The sequence below is a fragment of the Raphanus sativus genome, chromosome 9 (genome assembly GCF_000801105.2).
Source record: "Raphanus sativus cultivar WK10039 chromosome 9, ASM80110v3, whole genome shotgun sequence".
Taxonomy (NCBI): domain Eukaryota; kingdom Viridiplantae; phylum Streptophyta; class Magnoliopsida; order Brassicales; family Brassicaceae; genus Raphanus; species Raphanus sativus.
Genome location: NC_079519.1, coordinates 7130757 through 7146930, shown reverse-complemented (window position 1 = coordinate 7146930; position 16174 = coordinate 7130757). Strand labels below are relative to the sequence as shown.

Here is a 16174-nt window from a genome sequence, read left to right as displayed (position 1 = left end):
TCAAAAATAATTAACTAAAAGCTAATTAAACAAACCCATCTGATAGTAGAAAAGATGATATGGATAACATCTTGTTGAATACTTTCAACAAATTGAATCAACTAAAGGTGGGGAACAAAAAATACATGTGTCACATATTTTCTATAACATATGACAATTCTCAAAAATCATCTAGCAACTGGATTTTATGTATTTTTATTTAAATTATACTCTCTTTTTTTCAAATATGCATATTTTAGGATTTTTACATATATTAAAAATATTAAATCTTAATTATCAATTTATTTTTTTTGTAATTAACTATTTCTCATAAATTATAGTTCAAAAAAAAATTATGTCTCATAAGTTTTAACCTACGGAAATTTAATAAATATGTTTTTCTATTTTAAAAGTTTACAATTTACTAAATGTAAAAGTATTTATTTTTAAAAACAACTTTTAAAAGCGTGAATTTTTCTAGAGTAAAAAGAGGTATTAGTTAAGAAACTTTTAGCAGCTAAGAGTATTTCATATGTATATCTCTATATTTTCTCTAAAATAAAAATAAATATTTTAAAGATGGATCTGTTTTGATATATGGCTCTATAATATAATTCTATTTTAAAGGAAAATGTTGAGGAATGTTACTTTTTGCATGCATATTTAGAGATGAAAATATCATATTTTTATATTTTCGTCTATAAATAGAGGATTTCTATTATACAGACATGCATTATAATAAATTCATTTCTATAATAGAGATTCTATATTTTAACAAATTCATCTCTATACATAGAAATCCAATCCACTTCTAATTTTATCTCTATATTTTCTTTAAAAAAATTATAGAATCTCTATTATAGAGATGAATTTGTTATAATATATGTGGATTGGAGATAGTTTAAGAAACTAAAATCAATGGTTGCAAAATATAACTAACCATCACCTTGTCCTAGGCAATATTTATTTTCTTTCTTTTTTACTTTGTAAATTATTTCAGTTTGTACATTTGTGTATTGGGTATATTATATATCAATCAAAATAATAAGAGTGTTGGTGATAGAAACAAACTTGTAAGTTTTTCATATCTTTTCATTCACACATTTGTATTTCCGTATAGATTAAATTGAAACCAAAACTACATAAATATCATACAAAACTTTCACAATACTAGTAAGTCTATACAAGCACCGGTAGGAAAGGAAAAAAAAAAAAGGAGAAGACAGTGTGGGGAAGCTATCTTTTAACTTCAGTAGCTAGTATTGTACGTTAATGGGTTTTACACCAATCTGAATCATGGAATCAAACTTAGTTTAACCAATCGGAGTTTCGTATTCGTATACTAACGAGCATTATAATATAGAGTGATTACGAACTCTTTTGTCATGATGCACCGACCTCTGAGTATACAACGAAACATTTCGAATAATAAAAGGTTCGAGTCTCAAGATTAATGACACGATCGAAAAATAGATTGATTAGTTAATAATAATACTAACAGTCTAGAGGCGACAAAGGATAAATTCTGTTTCACAAAACGCGGAAACACGGCGAGTAAACTAAACTTGCGGCAAATTTAGTTTTTCAGTGACAAATAACTGTTTGTATATCTGAGGCGTTAAGAAGAAGCGTTTCGCACTCAGCATTTTGCAACATGCCACGTACACGGAATGATTTTCCTGAAAGCTTAGTTAATAAATTAAATGTTTCTTTCTAAGAACATTTTTAATGAGATAAGTGGAGGGATATAGCTTAAGTGTGAAAAATTAATAAAATAATATAAGAAATAAAGTTTAGTAAGAATTAATAGTGGGATAAGTGGAAGAACTAGCCAAAACACTTCTTATCTAATACCCTAGATATACATCTTTCATCACCTTTTCAATTTTTTTCTTTTATTATAGTGCTCTAAGATGCATTGAAATACACTGATAAAGATGGTCTAAGGGATTGTCCTTTCAATTAAATAATCATATAGAACAAGATCATACAGGCTCCCTTTTTTATAATACGCGTAGAGAGTTCTGTAAAGCGCCAAAACAACTAGGAGCACCTGTAAAGTGTATATTAGATTTGTGATGGAATGTCTCGTATTTTTATTTCAAATAATTAGTCGGCATTATTAGTTAACAAACCGTAATAATTGAGTGTATAAACAAAATAACAAAACTATAGAATAAAAGAAGCTGAGACAGGCGAGAAAACACAGTAAAAAATTGTAAACAAAGTCGGGTGCTGCCACGTAACTGATAGTGACAGCAAGGCTTCTTTGTAAGTTTGTAACGACTATATGCATTTTAAAAACAATTTTCTGACGTATGAAGACACCCTTCTGCTGTCTTATTGATAGCGTGTCAATTGCGAGAAACACGATTTCGTACGTGTCAGATAGCTAGCCGACTGAGAATCATGAGTAAGAGTAGAGAGGACTGTTCATCTCTTTGGTGTTCGAGCACGTCTTGTCGCTATCTATATCAATTCAATGCAAGAAGTCAAAATACACCTCATAAGCCAAGTACATTTCGTACCAACTTTGTTAGCTAATTGCATGTGGATTAGTGTTCATTATACATAAACACATAATCATTTTTAATTAATTAATAATTTGACATTATATAGATAGACTAAGTAACAACTAAGTGGTATATTACAACTTATAAGCTGAACAAAATCCTTGGTTAAAAGGAATAAAAAGGAAATTACGTTGTTTACTTCTTTACGGAGAATGTAGTTATCAAATAGTTTCAGAAGATCAGACAGACGATCGTGGTTAATGGAAACAACACCAATGGCAATGTGGTAACTTTCAATTTGAACAAGAAAAAAAGAAAGCAACCGACTAATTGTAGGCGGTTGTTTATATACGTAGCGAGTCATTGTCTCCTCCGATTGTAGTATAAGATTATTTAACTCAATAAAGATTTTGTCATATACTTAACATAAACGTCCTATCATTTTTGTATTTGTAATTTATCAAAACTGCTTGTTGATTAAATTAGAGATTTGCATATGTTTTTCAAACTCCTAGTAATGGGAAGATCCTAACGAAAAACTGAGACAGCGTTAGTAACATGTTTTTATCATGTTGGAGTGTTGTTAATTTAGTTGTTAAATTACCTGTGTTCTTTCTCCTTGTCAACGACAATATCCTTTTTTATTCGTCATAAAAGAACAGAAAAGTAACTAAAAGTGTATACTCACGAAGACATAGATTTACATAAATGGGAGAATCAATATTAGTTACAAGGCGAAGTAAAGCTCATGTTGATTTTTAAGGAAAACAACACATGCATGCACCAAATTGATAAAGTTTGATACTTGGACAGTAAACTTACGATAAAATACAAATTATACACCTAATATCTCAAGTACCAACAACCTTTTTTTCTATTTCCAGATGTTTCTATATCATTGTGTCTACTCTTAAATTCTTAATCACGTCGTTATCACTATACTACTTTAATCAAAAGAGAAACAGCGGGAGTTGATTTCGATAATTATAGGTGGGATGTCATGTTACTTTAGAACCGTATAGTTCACACTAAAAATGTACTCCTATCTTTTAGCAAAAAATTGTATGCCGACGATATTTTTAACATTTTTAATCTGTGTGTTTAGAATATATATCTGGTGTTTTCCTAGTTTTAATGATGACAACAAAGAAAACAGGTTGGGTCAATTACAAACAAAAAAACACCAACTTCAAGCATTGGATGCTTGGCTAAAAAAAAGAACCAACGGACACCGAACATAATATATTCTATAACGACATTTTTCAAAAAAAAAAAATATTCGAGTAACAAACTTTCAGTGATTAATTATGAGATTAATAGTGAGGGAAATAACACTTTGCCTAACCAAAACGCAAGAGACCATAATAGGTCCATAGGAAAGATACTTCTCTTCACCTTTTCCCCCAAAATACTTTCTACTAAATTTGACTAGAAAGTATAGAATAAAGCACAGCTCACAAATCAAGGGACAAGTCATTAGCGATACTATTTGCTTTTATAAGAGGAAACTATCTATATTATTAAAGTTGAAGTACAAATTGAAGATGTTTGGAAACAAAGATAGTAGAATAAATGAGATATGCTTGGAAACATGGATAGTAGAATAAATGAGATATGTTTGGAAACATGGATAGTAGAGATGTGTATTTTCTTTTATTTACAGATTTAGTCATTGTATTTTCAATAAATTAGTAACAAATCTATATTATTAAAGTTGAAGGACAAATTGAAGATGTTTGAAAACAAAGATAGTAGAATAAATGAGATATGCTTGGAAACATGGATAGTAGAATAAATGAGATATGTTTGGAAACATGGATAGTAGAGATGTGTATTTTCTTTTATTTACAGATTTAGTCATTGTATTTTCAATAAATTAATAACAAATGAGAATTGTTTAGAAACATGAATAAAATATTTAATACTTTTTATTTAAAAATTTAGCTATTGTTTTTACAATAAACTAAACAATCTTCTTTCTATATTTCTTTTTATTTACAATTCTGTCACTATATTTACAATTCTTTATGGTAAAAATAAAAACACAAACTGAAATATAAATAATATATTATATAAAACAATTTTTAAAAACAGTTTTATTACCTTATTTAGTTTAGTCAAATATAAAAATTTCAAGAGTTCAATTTTCAAGAAAAAAAAAACATAAAATTAATAATAATTCATAGAAACCTAATGAAAAAATTAAAATTTTGAAACATGGATAAAAGTATATCAGTTTTAAAATATACAAAATGGACTAATCTAATTACCTAAAAACATTGTTTTGTCTAAAATAATCATAAAATAAAATTTAAATTTTATATACATATTTCAAATCAAAAAAATAATTTAAAGTTGATTTATATCAAAAATTGATTTAAAATATGCATATATTCAAAATTTTATTTTTACTAAAATATTTTCCAATAACCATTATTAAAAATATTTTCAATAAATATAAGAAAAGTACAACAAAAAAATTAATTTCGTATACCAACTTAAATTGTGGTTTTTATATTTCACATTAAACTTTAAGAATATAATATATGTGATTATTTATAAGATGATACATATAAAATACTATTAATTATATGATTATTTATATGATAAACTAATACAATTAATTATATGATGACATATATATGATACATAATACTATAATAGTGACTAGGACTGGGCGTTCAGGTATTCATTCCGGTTCGTTTCAGATTTTTTATGGGTTTTGGGTTTTCGGGGTCAAATATTTCAGCTTCATTCATATATTTCTAAATTTCAGTTCGAATTATGACTAGGGCTGGGCGTTCATGTATCCATTTGGGTTCGTTTCGAATCTGTTTAGGTTTTGTTAAATTCGTTCAGGTATTTCTATATTAATTAATATATAATATGTCACATTGTTTAAACAAAATATCAATGTAAAAGTTTTGTACAGTTGCGTTCTAAAATCATTTATTTTAACAACAAGTCGGATAAATATGTTAATTGAAGAGATAATAAAACAAAACCAGAGAAACACATAGTTTACCAGAGACACTCTATGTGTCAAATTTATTATATTTTTTTTTACTAAAATAAATACATTCAATAATTACAAACAAATAATATATTTTATAAAAGTGAAAAATAATACCCGCGCTTTCGAAGCGCGGATCAAAACCTAGTTTGTAATTAATCCTTTTCACTAATATATAGCAAAATGAGCCCAAATCTGCTAATATATAGGCCCAAAGCCCAGCTCTTGAAGCAAGTTAGCTGACAAGAAACAGATTCATGTTCTTACAAGTTTCAAATGAGACAATAAAATCAACACAGGCAAAACTTGAACCCAGTTCCGGGTTAATTAGATCCGAATAGTTTTACATTTTGAGATAAGCAGAGCAAAAGAAAGAGATGGCGGGTAATAATTTAAAAAGAGAAACAAAGATGAAGATAAAGACAAGTGTATTGCTCATCAATGATCATCATTCATCGTCTGAGTACTCAAACTTAACCGAATGTGACTGAAGATCGATCTCTCCTCCTCTGTAGCTACCACGTTTCTTCTTCGTCTTCTCATGTCGGAAACCCCTTAAACAAACCAATAAAAAAATAAAAAAATCAGAGGTTAAGACAGTAACAAAACCGAATCTAACCAAGCACTCCAAACCGACGCCCCTAATTGTCAATATGCCTAACTAAGGTCATAGAACATATTATGTTCGTCTTTGGTTATGAATAGCAGAAACAAAGCGACTCCAATAACCGAATCAACACCCCCAAAGACTAAGTACATATAACAAAGTTCCAAAGGCTGAGAAGCTCTTACCTTCCTCTGACTTGACCTAGAACCTCTTGAGCTTTAGCACCATAACCCGAATCAGCACCATCCTATACGATACAAAGAACTAAACTTCAACAAAAGCATTTAGGGGAAACAGAGATTGCTATCAAAGGAAGAAATGGAGATTATATACAACCTTTGCCCAGTAAGAGTTATCTTTTAGCCTCTCGTCAGTGAAGACAACCTCTTCAACGTTCACTCTCTGAAACGGTTTCTTCGGCTGTAAAAGCAAACGTTAGAAGATGCACCTATCCCAAAGATAAATCAAAATTGATTTACTTATACCTCTTTAGAGTTAGAAAGGCCTTTTCCTGATTTCTTTTCGCTTTTCTCAACGTTACCGTTTTCCTGAACATCATCAGCCTGCTGCTTAACAGGCGTTTCTTCCACTACATTCTCTTCCTTCTTCCTCCGTTTTGATCCCTCATCATCATCCTCCTCCTCGGTCTCTTCTTTAGTCTCTTCAGGCTCTGATCTTTTCCTTTTCTTGGAGGATTTCTCCTTATCCTCATCTTCAACCAAAGACTCAGACTTGGTTTTCTTCTTCTTCTTCTTCTTTTTCTCTTTCAGTCCGTCTTCAATCTCAGCATCAGTCTCTTTGACCTTCTCCTCCTCCTCCTCCTTAGTTACCTCCAGTTCTGGTTCCTTCTTTTTCTTCTTCTTCTTATCTTTCTTCTCGTCCTTTTGGTGATCAACAGATGCATTCTCATCTACACTTGCTGCTTTCTTCTTCTTCTTCCCATCCTCATTATCATCACCAGATTCTTCAACATGGCTATACATTACACAGAACAATAAAAGGGAACAGCCAGATTAAAAAATCAACCAGTAAAACCTATCTTGTTAGTTACGAAACAGGCAAAGCACAAAAGCTTACCTCTTGTTAAAAAAATCGCAGAAAACTTCCTCTAAATCCGGTAAGCTACTGTTCAATTCCTTCTTCTGTAACATTAACAAAAAACATCACACATTCAAGAGTTCTATCTTACTCTAAAAATCAAATAACATTCAACAGCTATTTCAATTGACCTCGATTTCAGCTTCGGAGAGAAGCTTCTTGAAGCATTTAGAAAACCCACATCGATCCAAGTACTGAGCGACCGAACGGAGAACAATAACTTTCTGCTCTGCTTTCAAGCTCGAGGCTCTGCTGCTCTCTTTCCCCATAACTCGTCTAAAGATCAACACTTGACGAGGAGGCGGATAATGTCTGATGAAGACGACGAGGTTTTAGTTCAAATTAGGGTTTTTCCCTCGGTTCGGTTTGCACATTGTAATTCGGTTCGGTTTGGGTGAAGAAAATATGCTACCGAGTTTTAACCGAACACTAGATTTTGACCCGCGCTTTCAAAGCGCGGGTTTATTTTTTTTTTAAATTGACAAATATTTAGTAAATGTCATATTTTTATATATTTGTTTTTTTATAAAAGACTTAAGTTTTTTTTTAATTTTTCTTTATCGTGTTTCATTTTAAAAGAGTATAGGCCAGAACACAATATTCGGACCCGAAGAACCAACCCGAAACCGACCCGAAAATCAGTGTCCCGATCCCGATCAGACCCGGGGTAAATATCCGAATGAGTTCTAAATTGCTATATCCGAAGAACCGGTCCCGAATCCGACCTGAACCAAGAACCAAATGAGTACCCGAAGATATCCGAAATATATCTAAAAATATATATTATAATTATATTTATAATTATTTTAATTTTTAAATTAATTTTATAAGTTAACTATAGTAGTTATTTTCGGTAATTTTGAGTATTTTTGGATAAAATATGATAGTTTGGATAAAAGTTTACCCAAAAAACTGTATAAAATATATATTTTTGGTTACTATTAAATAATTTGGATACAAAAATTTGAACCGAATCAGATACTTTGGTTACTTTAAGTACAAATAACCGAACCCGTTAGATACTTTGGTTATTTGGTTATTTTGCAGGTTCTTATGCATGAGAACCGAACCCACCCGGACCCAGAAAGACCCGACTCGAACCCAACCCGAAATTTTATAATACCCGAATGAGGTTTAATTTCAAAACCCGAATGGGGTTTAATTTCAAAACCCGAAAAATTCGATATCCGAAAGAACCAATCCGTACCAGAATGGGTATCCGAACGTCCAGGTCTAATGAGTATTTATGTTTAGAAAATTAAACTTTGTTTTTTAATGAATTAAGTTGGTATAACTCTGATATATTAATTTTATTATGTGGTTAATTTTTTAATAAAAAATATATACTTTTAATAAAGATTTATAATTTTCAATGAAAAAATTCAAATTTTTTTATGAATGCTTAAATTATATTAAAAATAAAAAACATAATAATTAAGTTATTAATTTTTGTTCACTACACAAAATATTAAGAATGGTTGAAAATAAATTATTTGAATTAGGGAAAAAAAAAGAATTGGATCTGATTTCTTAATCAGCCCAAATGGCCCAAGAGAGATGATGTGGGCAGTGGGCTGGATCCAAAAAAAATGACCCAATAAAAATGTGTTATTAATATTACTTGATTGCCCTTAATGAAATAAACAATGTGAGTTAAAGAAAGGGCATGTTTAGTAAAAAATCCAAATGTGCTTGTACTTTAATAGTATAGATATAATTCGTTTCGGTTGGTAGTAACTTCAGTTTATTCGGTTAGTTTCATCTATTACAGCAAAATATGGGCTGGAAAAAAAAACATCACGACCCCACTTTGGTATTTAAACCGAAACTAATTGGGTTTAGGCACAAACAATAGACAAGGTCGCCTAACAATCTTTTCTTTAGACACAGATTCTATTGTTACTGGTTGGTGGATTCTAAGAATCCTAATAAAATCTAGTGTTATTGGTTCGATGATTGTTTAATGACTTGCAAAATCTCTTGTTATTCTTCATAAAGTTTGGTTTTTAATGATTCTAAGTTTCCATCAAATCTACTGTTACTGAGAATTGAATTCTACACCATTTTACTTATAAAACAAAACTTCAAGAATCTTATATATTTCTTTTAGATTCTAAAAATCCTTAAATTAGATTATTTTCATGAACTTTTAAAATATGAAAAACTCTTTAGAAGTCTTTACAAATTTAACAATTATCTTGATTTTTAGAATCATCCAACTCTATAAAAATACTACTCCCACTAATCTCTCCCCTTATAATAGGAATTTACAATTATACCGGTTTAATACCGCTTTACGAATTTATCATTAATAATTTAATATTACATTAAACTAATATTTTAAAATATTTATAGAATATATAAATCCAATCTCAACCCCTTAATATTAAGAGAAATGACATGTATGTTAATCAACCAATAAAATTTCGTTATTTCATATTCAGTATCTTTAATTAAAGAAACAAAATATTGTCAAGTTAAATTATATTCTTAAAACTAAAAGATATTGTTTTACTATTTCTTTTCTTTTTTGAAAAAAAAATATTTTACTATTTCTTAAGTGTCTCTGTTATATTTTACAGCGACACTTCAAACAAAACAAAGATAACTGAATACCTGAACTAGCGGACTCTGTGCTCCAACTCCACACGCAGTCTCGCACACCCCCAGACTCCACATCGAGGACGAAACGGACCGGCGAAGAGCTTGACAGCGCTGCATGCGTCTCCATGCTCGGAATAGCTAACCTAACGCAGAAAACCACTGGTAACTCGTCGTCAGAGCCAGAGTGACTACGAAGTATATCTTTTTATCCCTCATATTTTGTTTTGACCAACTTCCAAAAACTATGACTCTACCCCACATACGTAACTTCTTAATACTCCCTCTGTTTTTAAATAATACATGTTTTGAGATTTTCACACTTTTTAATAAAACATATTAAAATTTACTTATTAGTGCATAGTTTTTTGTTATTTTATATTCCCTATATTTTTAAACCAATAAAATTTCAAGAAATGCAATTAATGTTTTTGAGATTCACAATTATCCATAATTAGTTGACAAAAATTACATTGAAAATATGAAAAATACATCTTTTTGAAACAAAAAAAATTCCTAAAACATACATCTTTAAAAAACAGAGGGAGTATCTGATTTTCTTGATATACATATTTCGGTTCTAAACAGTAACTAAGAGAATGAATGTAAGTAATGAACTCTTTATCAATTTTTACAATTTACATGTCATTTACAAAAAAAATATTCGTTATCTATAGTTTCTTTTCATTTAAGAAATAGTAAAACTATATTTATTCTGAAGGAAAAAAGACACTCTATTTATTCTTTGTCACATTTAGAAAGGAATATAAGTAATTTTTCTTTTACTCTATTTTTCTTTGTTATTTTCTTTTACATCCCCTATAAGTTTTTTAATAATTACCGGTCGAACCTTCGTTTTTATGTTAATATTTCAGAATAATTTTTACGATATTCACATTAGAACAATTTACTACAACTGAAATCAAAATCCAAATGAAACGGAAAATACACACTTTGAGATAATAGAAGTGTTATCTATATATAAATATAACTTTCTTTAACAAGGAACTGCTATAGAACTCGGTGTGTTGATTAAAAACCTAAAGTTTTATACTTGGTAGAAAATAAAAGAATTGATATAAGCTATCATTTACATAATCTAAAGAGAAGAGCTGTTTCATTTTGTTTTTTCACTAGATAAGAGCTGTTCTTTCCTTTTCACTGTATTTATCTTCTTTGGAAATGTTTCAAAAATACAGTTTCAGTTCTCACTAGAAAACAACGTATATCACTGACGACTGATGTCATAGTGCATGTGACCGAATCAGTTGTGATTTCTTTTTTCCTCTCTGCGTCTCAGAAATAAGTCACGAGCAGATATTACTTAAGCATCAGAATAAGTGAATCTTATTTTGTTTTAGAAAAACTATTTTCAGTTATATAATATTTAATCATCAGAGATTATGAACAGTCGATATTAGTTTAGTCAAACTAACTAATGATGTGACGGAAGTTTAAACTACCACCTGTAATCTTATATGAATGACCTCCAAATAAAAACTAAAGATTACTTTAGATGTTTAAAACTTGATCCATGATCGGTATTGTATATTTTTTTTTTTGATAAAAATCGGTATTGTATATTGTTTAACTGGTTTAGATATTTCATTTTTAAAATTAGGCCTTTCTTGCTATGAACCATTCACGTAAGAACAAGGATTCCATTCGACTAGACATTCAGTTATTTAATTAAGATAATTTGCAGTAGAACATTGGTGATAGTATTGTTAACGTCAGAGTAATGTCAAACATCTACAAGCATTACAAATTTACAATCTGACGTTTATATTACAAATTTTTAATGCTAAGTCTATTTGTTCTAATTAGCTGATGCTATAATGTGCATTGAACAAATTGATGTGCGAATGATAAATTGTTTGAGATAATAACCTGTTAACGTAACGAATATAGCTACAGCCTACCAGTGACACCATGATATAAACTAAGGTCCAATCCAAATTTAGGTCTGTGTTTGCTGATCGTTCTTGTTTTTATCATATATTGATTTGTACTTTCCGGGCAATATAGAAAAAACTAACTGGACCGATCCAAAAGTCTTATCGAATTGAGATTAGGTCGGTTTGACATCCGTACTTGCATGCAAAATTATTTGCTATTTCTATTATTGAATTACATTGCCAAAAAAAGGAATTGCAAAGATCGTAGGGACTAGAGATCTTATACAGTGACGGTCCGAACATTTGACCGTTGATGATATATAGAAAGAAATTGCCACAAATTGTACACCAAACTTGAGATTCATCATTAGATGTAAAAATAACCATTACATAAATGATAATTTTGGACCGGCCTAAGAAGAAACTCGAAAAAGTACATAATATCAAAAGAGTTCTCTATCTAACTTATAATAGACCAATGTCGGTTTACATGACATAGATAATACTAAAAACGCACCAAAAACCACTGATTAAGAATATTTTCTTAATTTAAAACGCTATCAATGGACTTTAGTTGTTCTTAAAATAATCAATAATATATTTTATTTTAATTTAATGATACAAAACGAGACGACGATCGCAAGAAGAACAAAGATACTTCCTCTTGATCTTGAAACAAAGAGGAACGAAACAAAACATCCATTTTCTTTCGAGATCTAGCATCTGCACTTTACCTCCACAATACGGACAAGATCCAGGTGCTTGTTGTCTCCCTAACTCTGTCTCTTCCTCATCGCATAAACACACCAGACACATTGTGTTGATCCCCAGATCTGATTTTTCTCTCTTTCTTGTTTTGTTTAAGGAGCTCTTTGTAGATATTTGTTTTGTTGATCTGAGAAATCTCCGTGCTCTGTTTCTAGAAAAATTCTTGAGTTTTTCTTGTGAAGTTGAAAATTAAAGTATTTTTTTCAATGACTCTAAGATCGATGGGTCTGGTTAGTGCATGAACGAGACTTTATAGAGAAAAGAGGAGGAAGAAATGGCTTTGCTTTTGTAGCCGTTTAATACTTAACTCTATTCTAGTTGTTACTGTGTAGTCTGTGTTATATATTTACTGTTTTACTACAATATACATTTGCTGACCCAGTTATTTGTCAGATTGTGGTCATTTATTTCTGAAAAAAGTAATTAACAAATATATTACTCCCTCGTTTTATAAAATTACATATTTTAGAGAAAATTTTTGTTTCAAAAATATTTTTTTTCTTTTTACATTTTCAATGCATGTTTTATTTACTAATTGCAAACTTTAAAAAACTTAACTACACTTATCTAATTTTATTGGCTTAAAATTATAGAAAAAATAATCACAAAATTATGCATATAAATAAGATTTAATATGTTTTATTAATATATGTGAAAAGTCTAAAATATGTATCATTTTGAAACAGAGGGAGCATAAATTGGCTAAGGATACAATATACTTTATTCTTGACATTTATAAAATCTTTTCTTTGAGTAATTTTGATTTACTCGAATGCATGTACAACCGTTGTTTTACTAGAAAGCGCAAAGATCAATTCGTCTGCTTGCACTCTTAACTTGACAATTTAATATTTTAAATGTCATTTTCAAAGTAAAAAGAGGGCTAAGGCAGAGAGACCCACACTCACCCTACCTTTTTGTTATTGCAATGAACTGTCTTTTCTTTATACTAAAAAGAACAACAACTCGAGAAAGGCTACAATACCACCCAAATTGTAAAAAAATAAAGCTCACCTTTTTTTTTGCGGATGGCCTTCTTATATTCATTGATGGCTCGCTCAACTCGGTGCAGCATGTTCTTAAGGTTCTCCATGAATTTGAACTGAGATCGGGTCTCAAGGTCAGTATGCAAAGACAAGCTTTTATGTTTCAGGGTTATCTGCCTCAGAGATAGACACGATTCAAGCATCTACTTGAATGGTCTGTGGAGAGCTCCCTATTCGTTACTTTGGTGTTCCTCTCAACTCGAAAAAGTTGAATTTAGTGAACTGTGAACCACTGCTCCACCAAATCAAGAAACAACTCTCGTATTGGACATTAAAATCCCTCTCTTTTTTTGGACGGCTATTCCTGATTAAGACGGTCATCTCAGACATCAAGTTGAATTTAGTGAACTGTGAACCACTGTTCCACCAAATCAAAAAACGTCTCTCGTATTGGACATTAAAATCCCTCTCCTTTTCTGGACGGCTACTCCTGATCAAGACGGTCATCTCAGACATCACTACTTTCCGGTGTTATGCTTTCATACTGCCAAAAGCTTACATAAAAAGAATAAACTCACTCTACAGTGTGTTTTTATGGAAAGATGATATTAAAAGCAATAACATAGCAAAAGTTGCTAGGGAAAAATGTGTTCTTACCAAGAAGCAGAGTGGACTAGGTATCAAAAATCTCCAAACTTGGAATTTAGCGTGCTGCATCAGATTGATTTGGCTGCTCTTCTTCAAGGCCAACTTTGTGTGGATAGTTTGGTTCAGAGAAAAAGTCCTTAAAACTCGATTCATAATTACTGGACCACGAAACCAAGATCGTCCTACTCATGGCTAGCCGACAAACTTCTAAAGCTCAAATCGATGATATTTCCTTTGACTAAACTCTGCTTGGAAGATGCATTGACGGCTCGGTTCTGGAATGTTAATTGGTCCCCGTTTGGAACCTTGGCATCAGTTCTTAACTTCTCTGTGTCAGGCTAGGAATCTCAGACAAGGCAACAGTGGCGTCTTTACACAGAAGTGGAACATGACGACTACCACCTGCGAGATCAGAATCTCGACTACTCCTTCATACTTTCGTAACAACTATCACTCTCACTCGTAATCCTGACTACTATGAATGAGATATTGTAGGTAAAGTAAGTTCAAAATACTCTACTGGTGAGACATACACCTACATGCGAGGATATATTGATGAGGTCTTTTGGACTTCAACAGTCTGGTTTTTCTATAGAATTCCTAGACAATAGTTTCACGCTTGGCTTGTAGTTCTTGATAGGTGTCCGACGAGGGATAGGCTCCTATCATGGGACCTTCAAGTCTCCCCTCTCTGCCTCCTCTGCAACAACGACCAAGAATCCCGAGACCATATCTTTTTTCACTGCTCGTACAGCTTTGATCTATGGGGATTAACTGCGAGAAGATACTCTATTCAACCGTTGAGAAGCTGGAACTGAACTCTACAACAGATGCAATCTCTCCCAACCCAGAAAGCGCAGAGACCAACTCGTCTGCTTGCACTCCTATCTTGGCAATCCAGTCTCTACTTGATTTAGAACGAACGCAACTCAAGACTACACACAAACGCCTCTCTTCAATATTATTTATCACCAAATAAGAAATAGGATCCAGAGCTTCAGATCAACTAATCCCAAGCTCTATTCCTCTATGCTGCAGTCATGGTTCTGACATGCATGAACTCAAACTCTCTGCTATGGTCTCCGCATCTCCACAATCGTAACTTACGTCGCTTGATCTCCTTTCTTCTTTCCAATTTACCTAGACAGAGTTCTTGGACTAACCTTTGGTAATTACTATAGGAAATTTCTTAACTATGAGTTTCGATTAATGGGTTTTGCAAACACTAAGACAAGATGAATTTGTAATCTTTTTATTTTCTTTTTGCTTTTTAATTTGAAAACCAATTTTCAAAAAAAAGAAAGTTGGTCAGCAAAAAAACACAATGTTACAAGTAAATCAGATAATATTTGAATTAACTATACTACATTTCAGAATTTGATTTGTATCTTATTGTTACTCTAAAATCAGTTTTGATAATATATTCACATGTTGATTTTCTATAACATCTATAAACACAAGAGAGTTAACTTGATATTTTGCTAAACAAGTCAACTCTAATACAATTTTTCTTTGTTGAGTCTAAACTACTACATATTCTCGCAACGAATTAAACGTGGAAACCACCCGTGCGTGTTGGATAAACAGAGTACACGAGTGAAATCAAAAGGAAAAAATTGTAAGCTAAAATCTTCCAGACAGTATTTGAAAAGTGATTTTGCCACATATTTTTCTACAATCATTTTCACAAAAATAATATGACATTGCTAGTAAAATTGATGATATGTCTTATAAATTAATATGACATGGACAATTAGATTTAATGTTAATTTATATTTTTGATAAAAATTTTAAAATATGGTAATAATTCATATATTACATTTATTGTCGATTTATATTTTTGGACTTTTTAAATATCGTAATAACTCATAAATTATCATTAAAATAAATATATTCAATTATGGAATTTCAAATTTTGAAATATTATATAAGTTAAAAATAATTCAAAATATATACATATTTTTAGAAAATTATAAAATTAAATCATAAAATCAAATTAAGAAAATTATAAAAATTAAATCATAAAATCAAATTAAATCATAAAATCATTATTTTGTTATATA

At 30.6% G+C, this 16174-nt stretch overlaps 2 protein-coding genes across 2 annotated transcripts; both read right to left on the bottom strand.

The window, feature by feature from the left end:
- Window positions 1-5795: 5795 nt before the first annotated feature.
- LOC108823559 (uncharacterized) lies at window positions 5796-7532 on the bottom strand. Its single transcript, XM_018596794.2, has 6 exons — window positions 7342-7532; window positions 7190-7254; window positions 6598-7087; window positions 6449-6532; window positions 6298-6359; window positions 5796-6059 (listed from the first exon to the last, which is right to left on the bottom strand). The coding sequence occupies exons 1-6, from the start codon at window positions 7477-7479 to the stop codon at window positions 5954-5956; spliced, it is 945 nt and encodes a 314-aa protein (XP_018452296.2). The 5' UTR covers window positions 7480-7532; the 3' UTR covers window positions 5796-5953.
- A 4521-nt stretch (window positions 7533-12053) lies between these two features.
- LOC108826143 (uncharacterized) lies at window positions 12054-12754 on the bottom strand. Its single transcript, XM_018599522.2, has one exon. It carries the CDS (start codon window positions 12523-12525, stop codon window positions 12322-12324), a length of 204 nt encoding a protein of 67 aa, XP_018455024.1. The 5' UTR covers window positions 12526-12754; the 3' UTR covers window positions 12054-12321.
- Between the last annotated feature and the right edge of the window lie 3420 nt (window positions 12755-16174).

Bases quoted from the DNA above. Each gene is read 5' to 3' on its own strand.
- LOC108826143 (XM_018599522.2), bottom strand. From the start codon at position 12,525: ATGTGTCTGGTGTGTTTATGCGATGAGGAAGAGACAGAGTTAGGGAGA.
- LOC108823559 (XM_018596794.2), bottom strand. From the start codon at position 7,479: ATGGGGAAAGAGAGCAGCAGAGCCTCGAGCTTGAAAGCAGAGCAGAAA. The intron at 7,255-7,341 runs GTCAATTGAAAT...TTAATGTTACAG, and splicing joins TCTCCGAAGCTGAAATCGAG to AAGAAGGAATTGAACAGTAG. The intron at 6,360-6,448 runs GTTGTATATAAT...TGTATCGTATAG, and splicing joins ATAACTCTTACTGGGCAAAG to GATGGTGCTGATTCGGGTTA.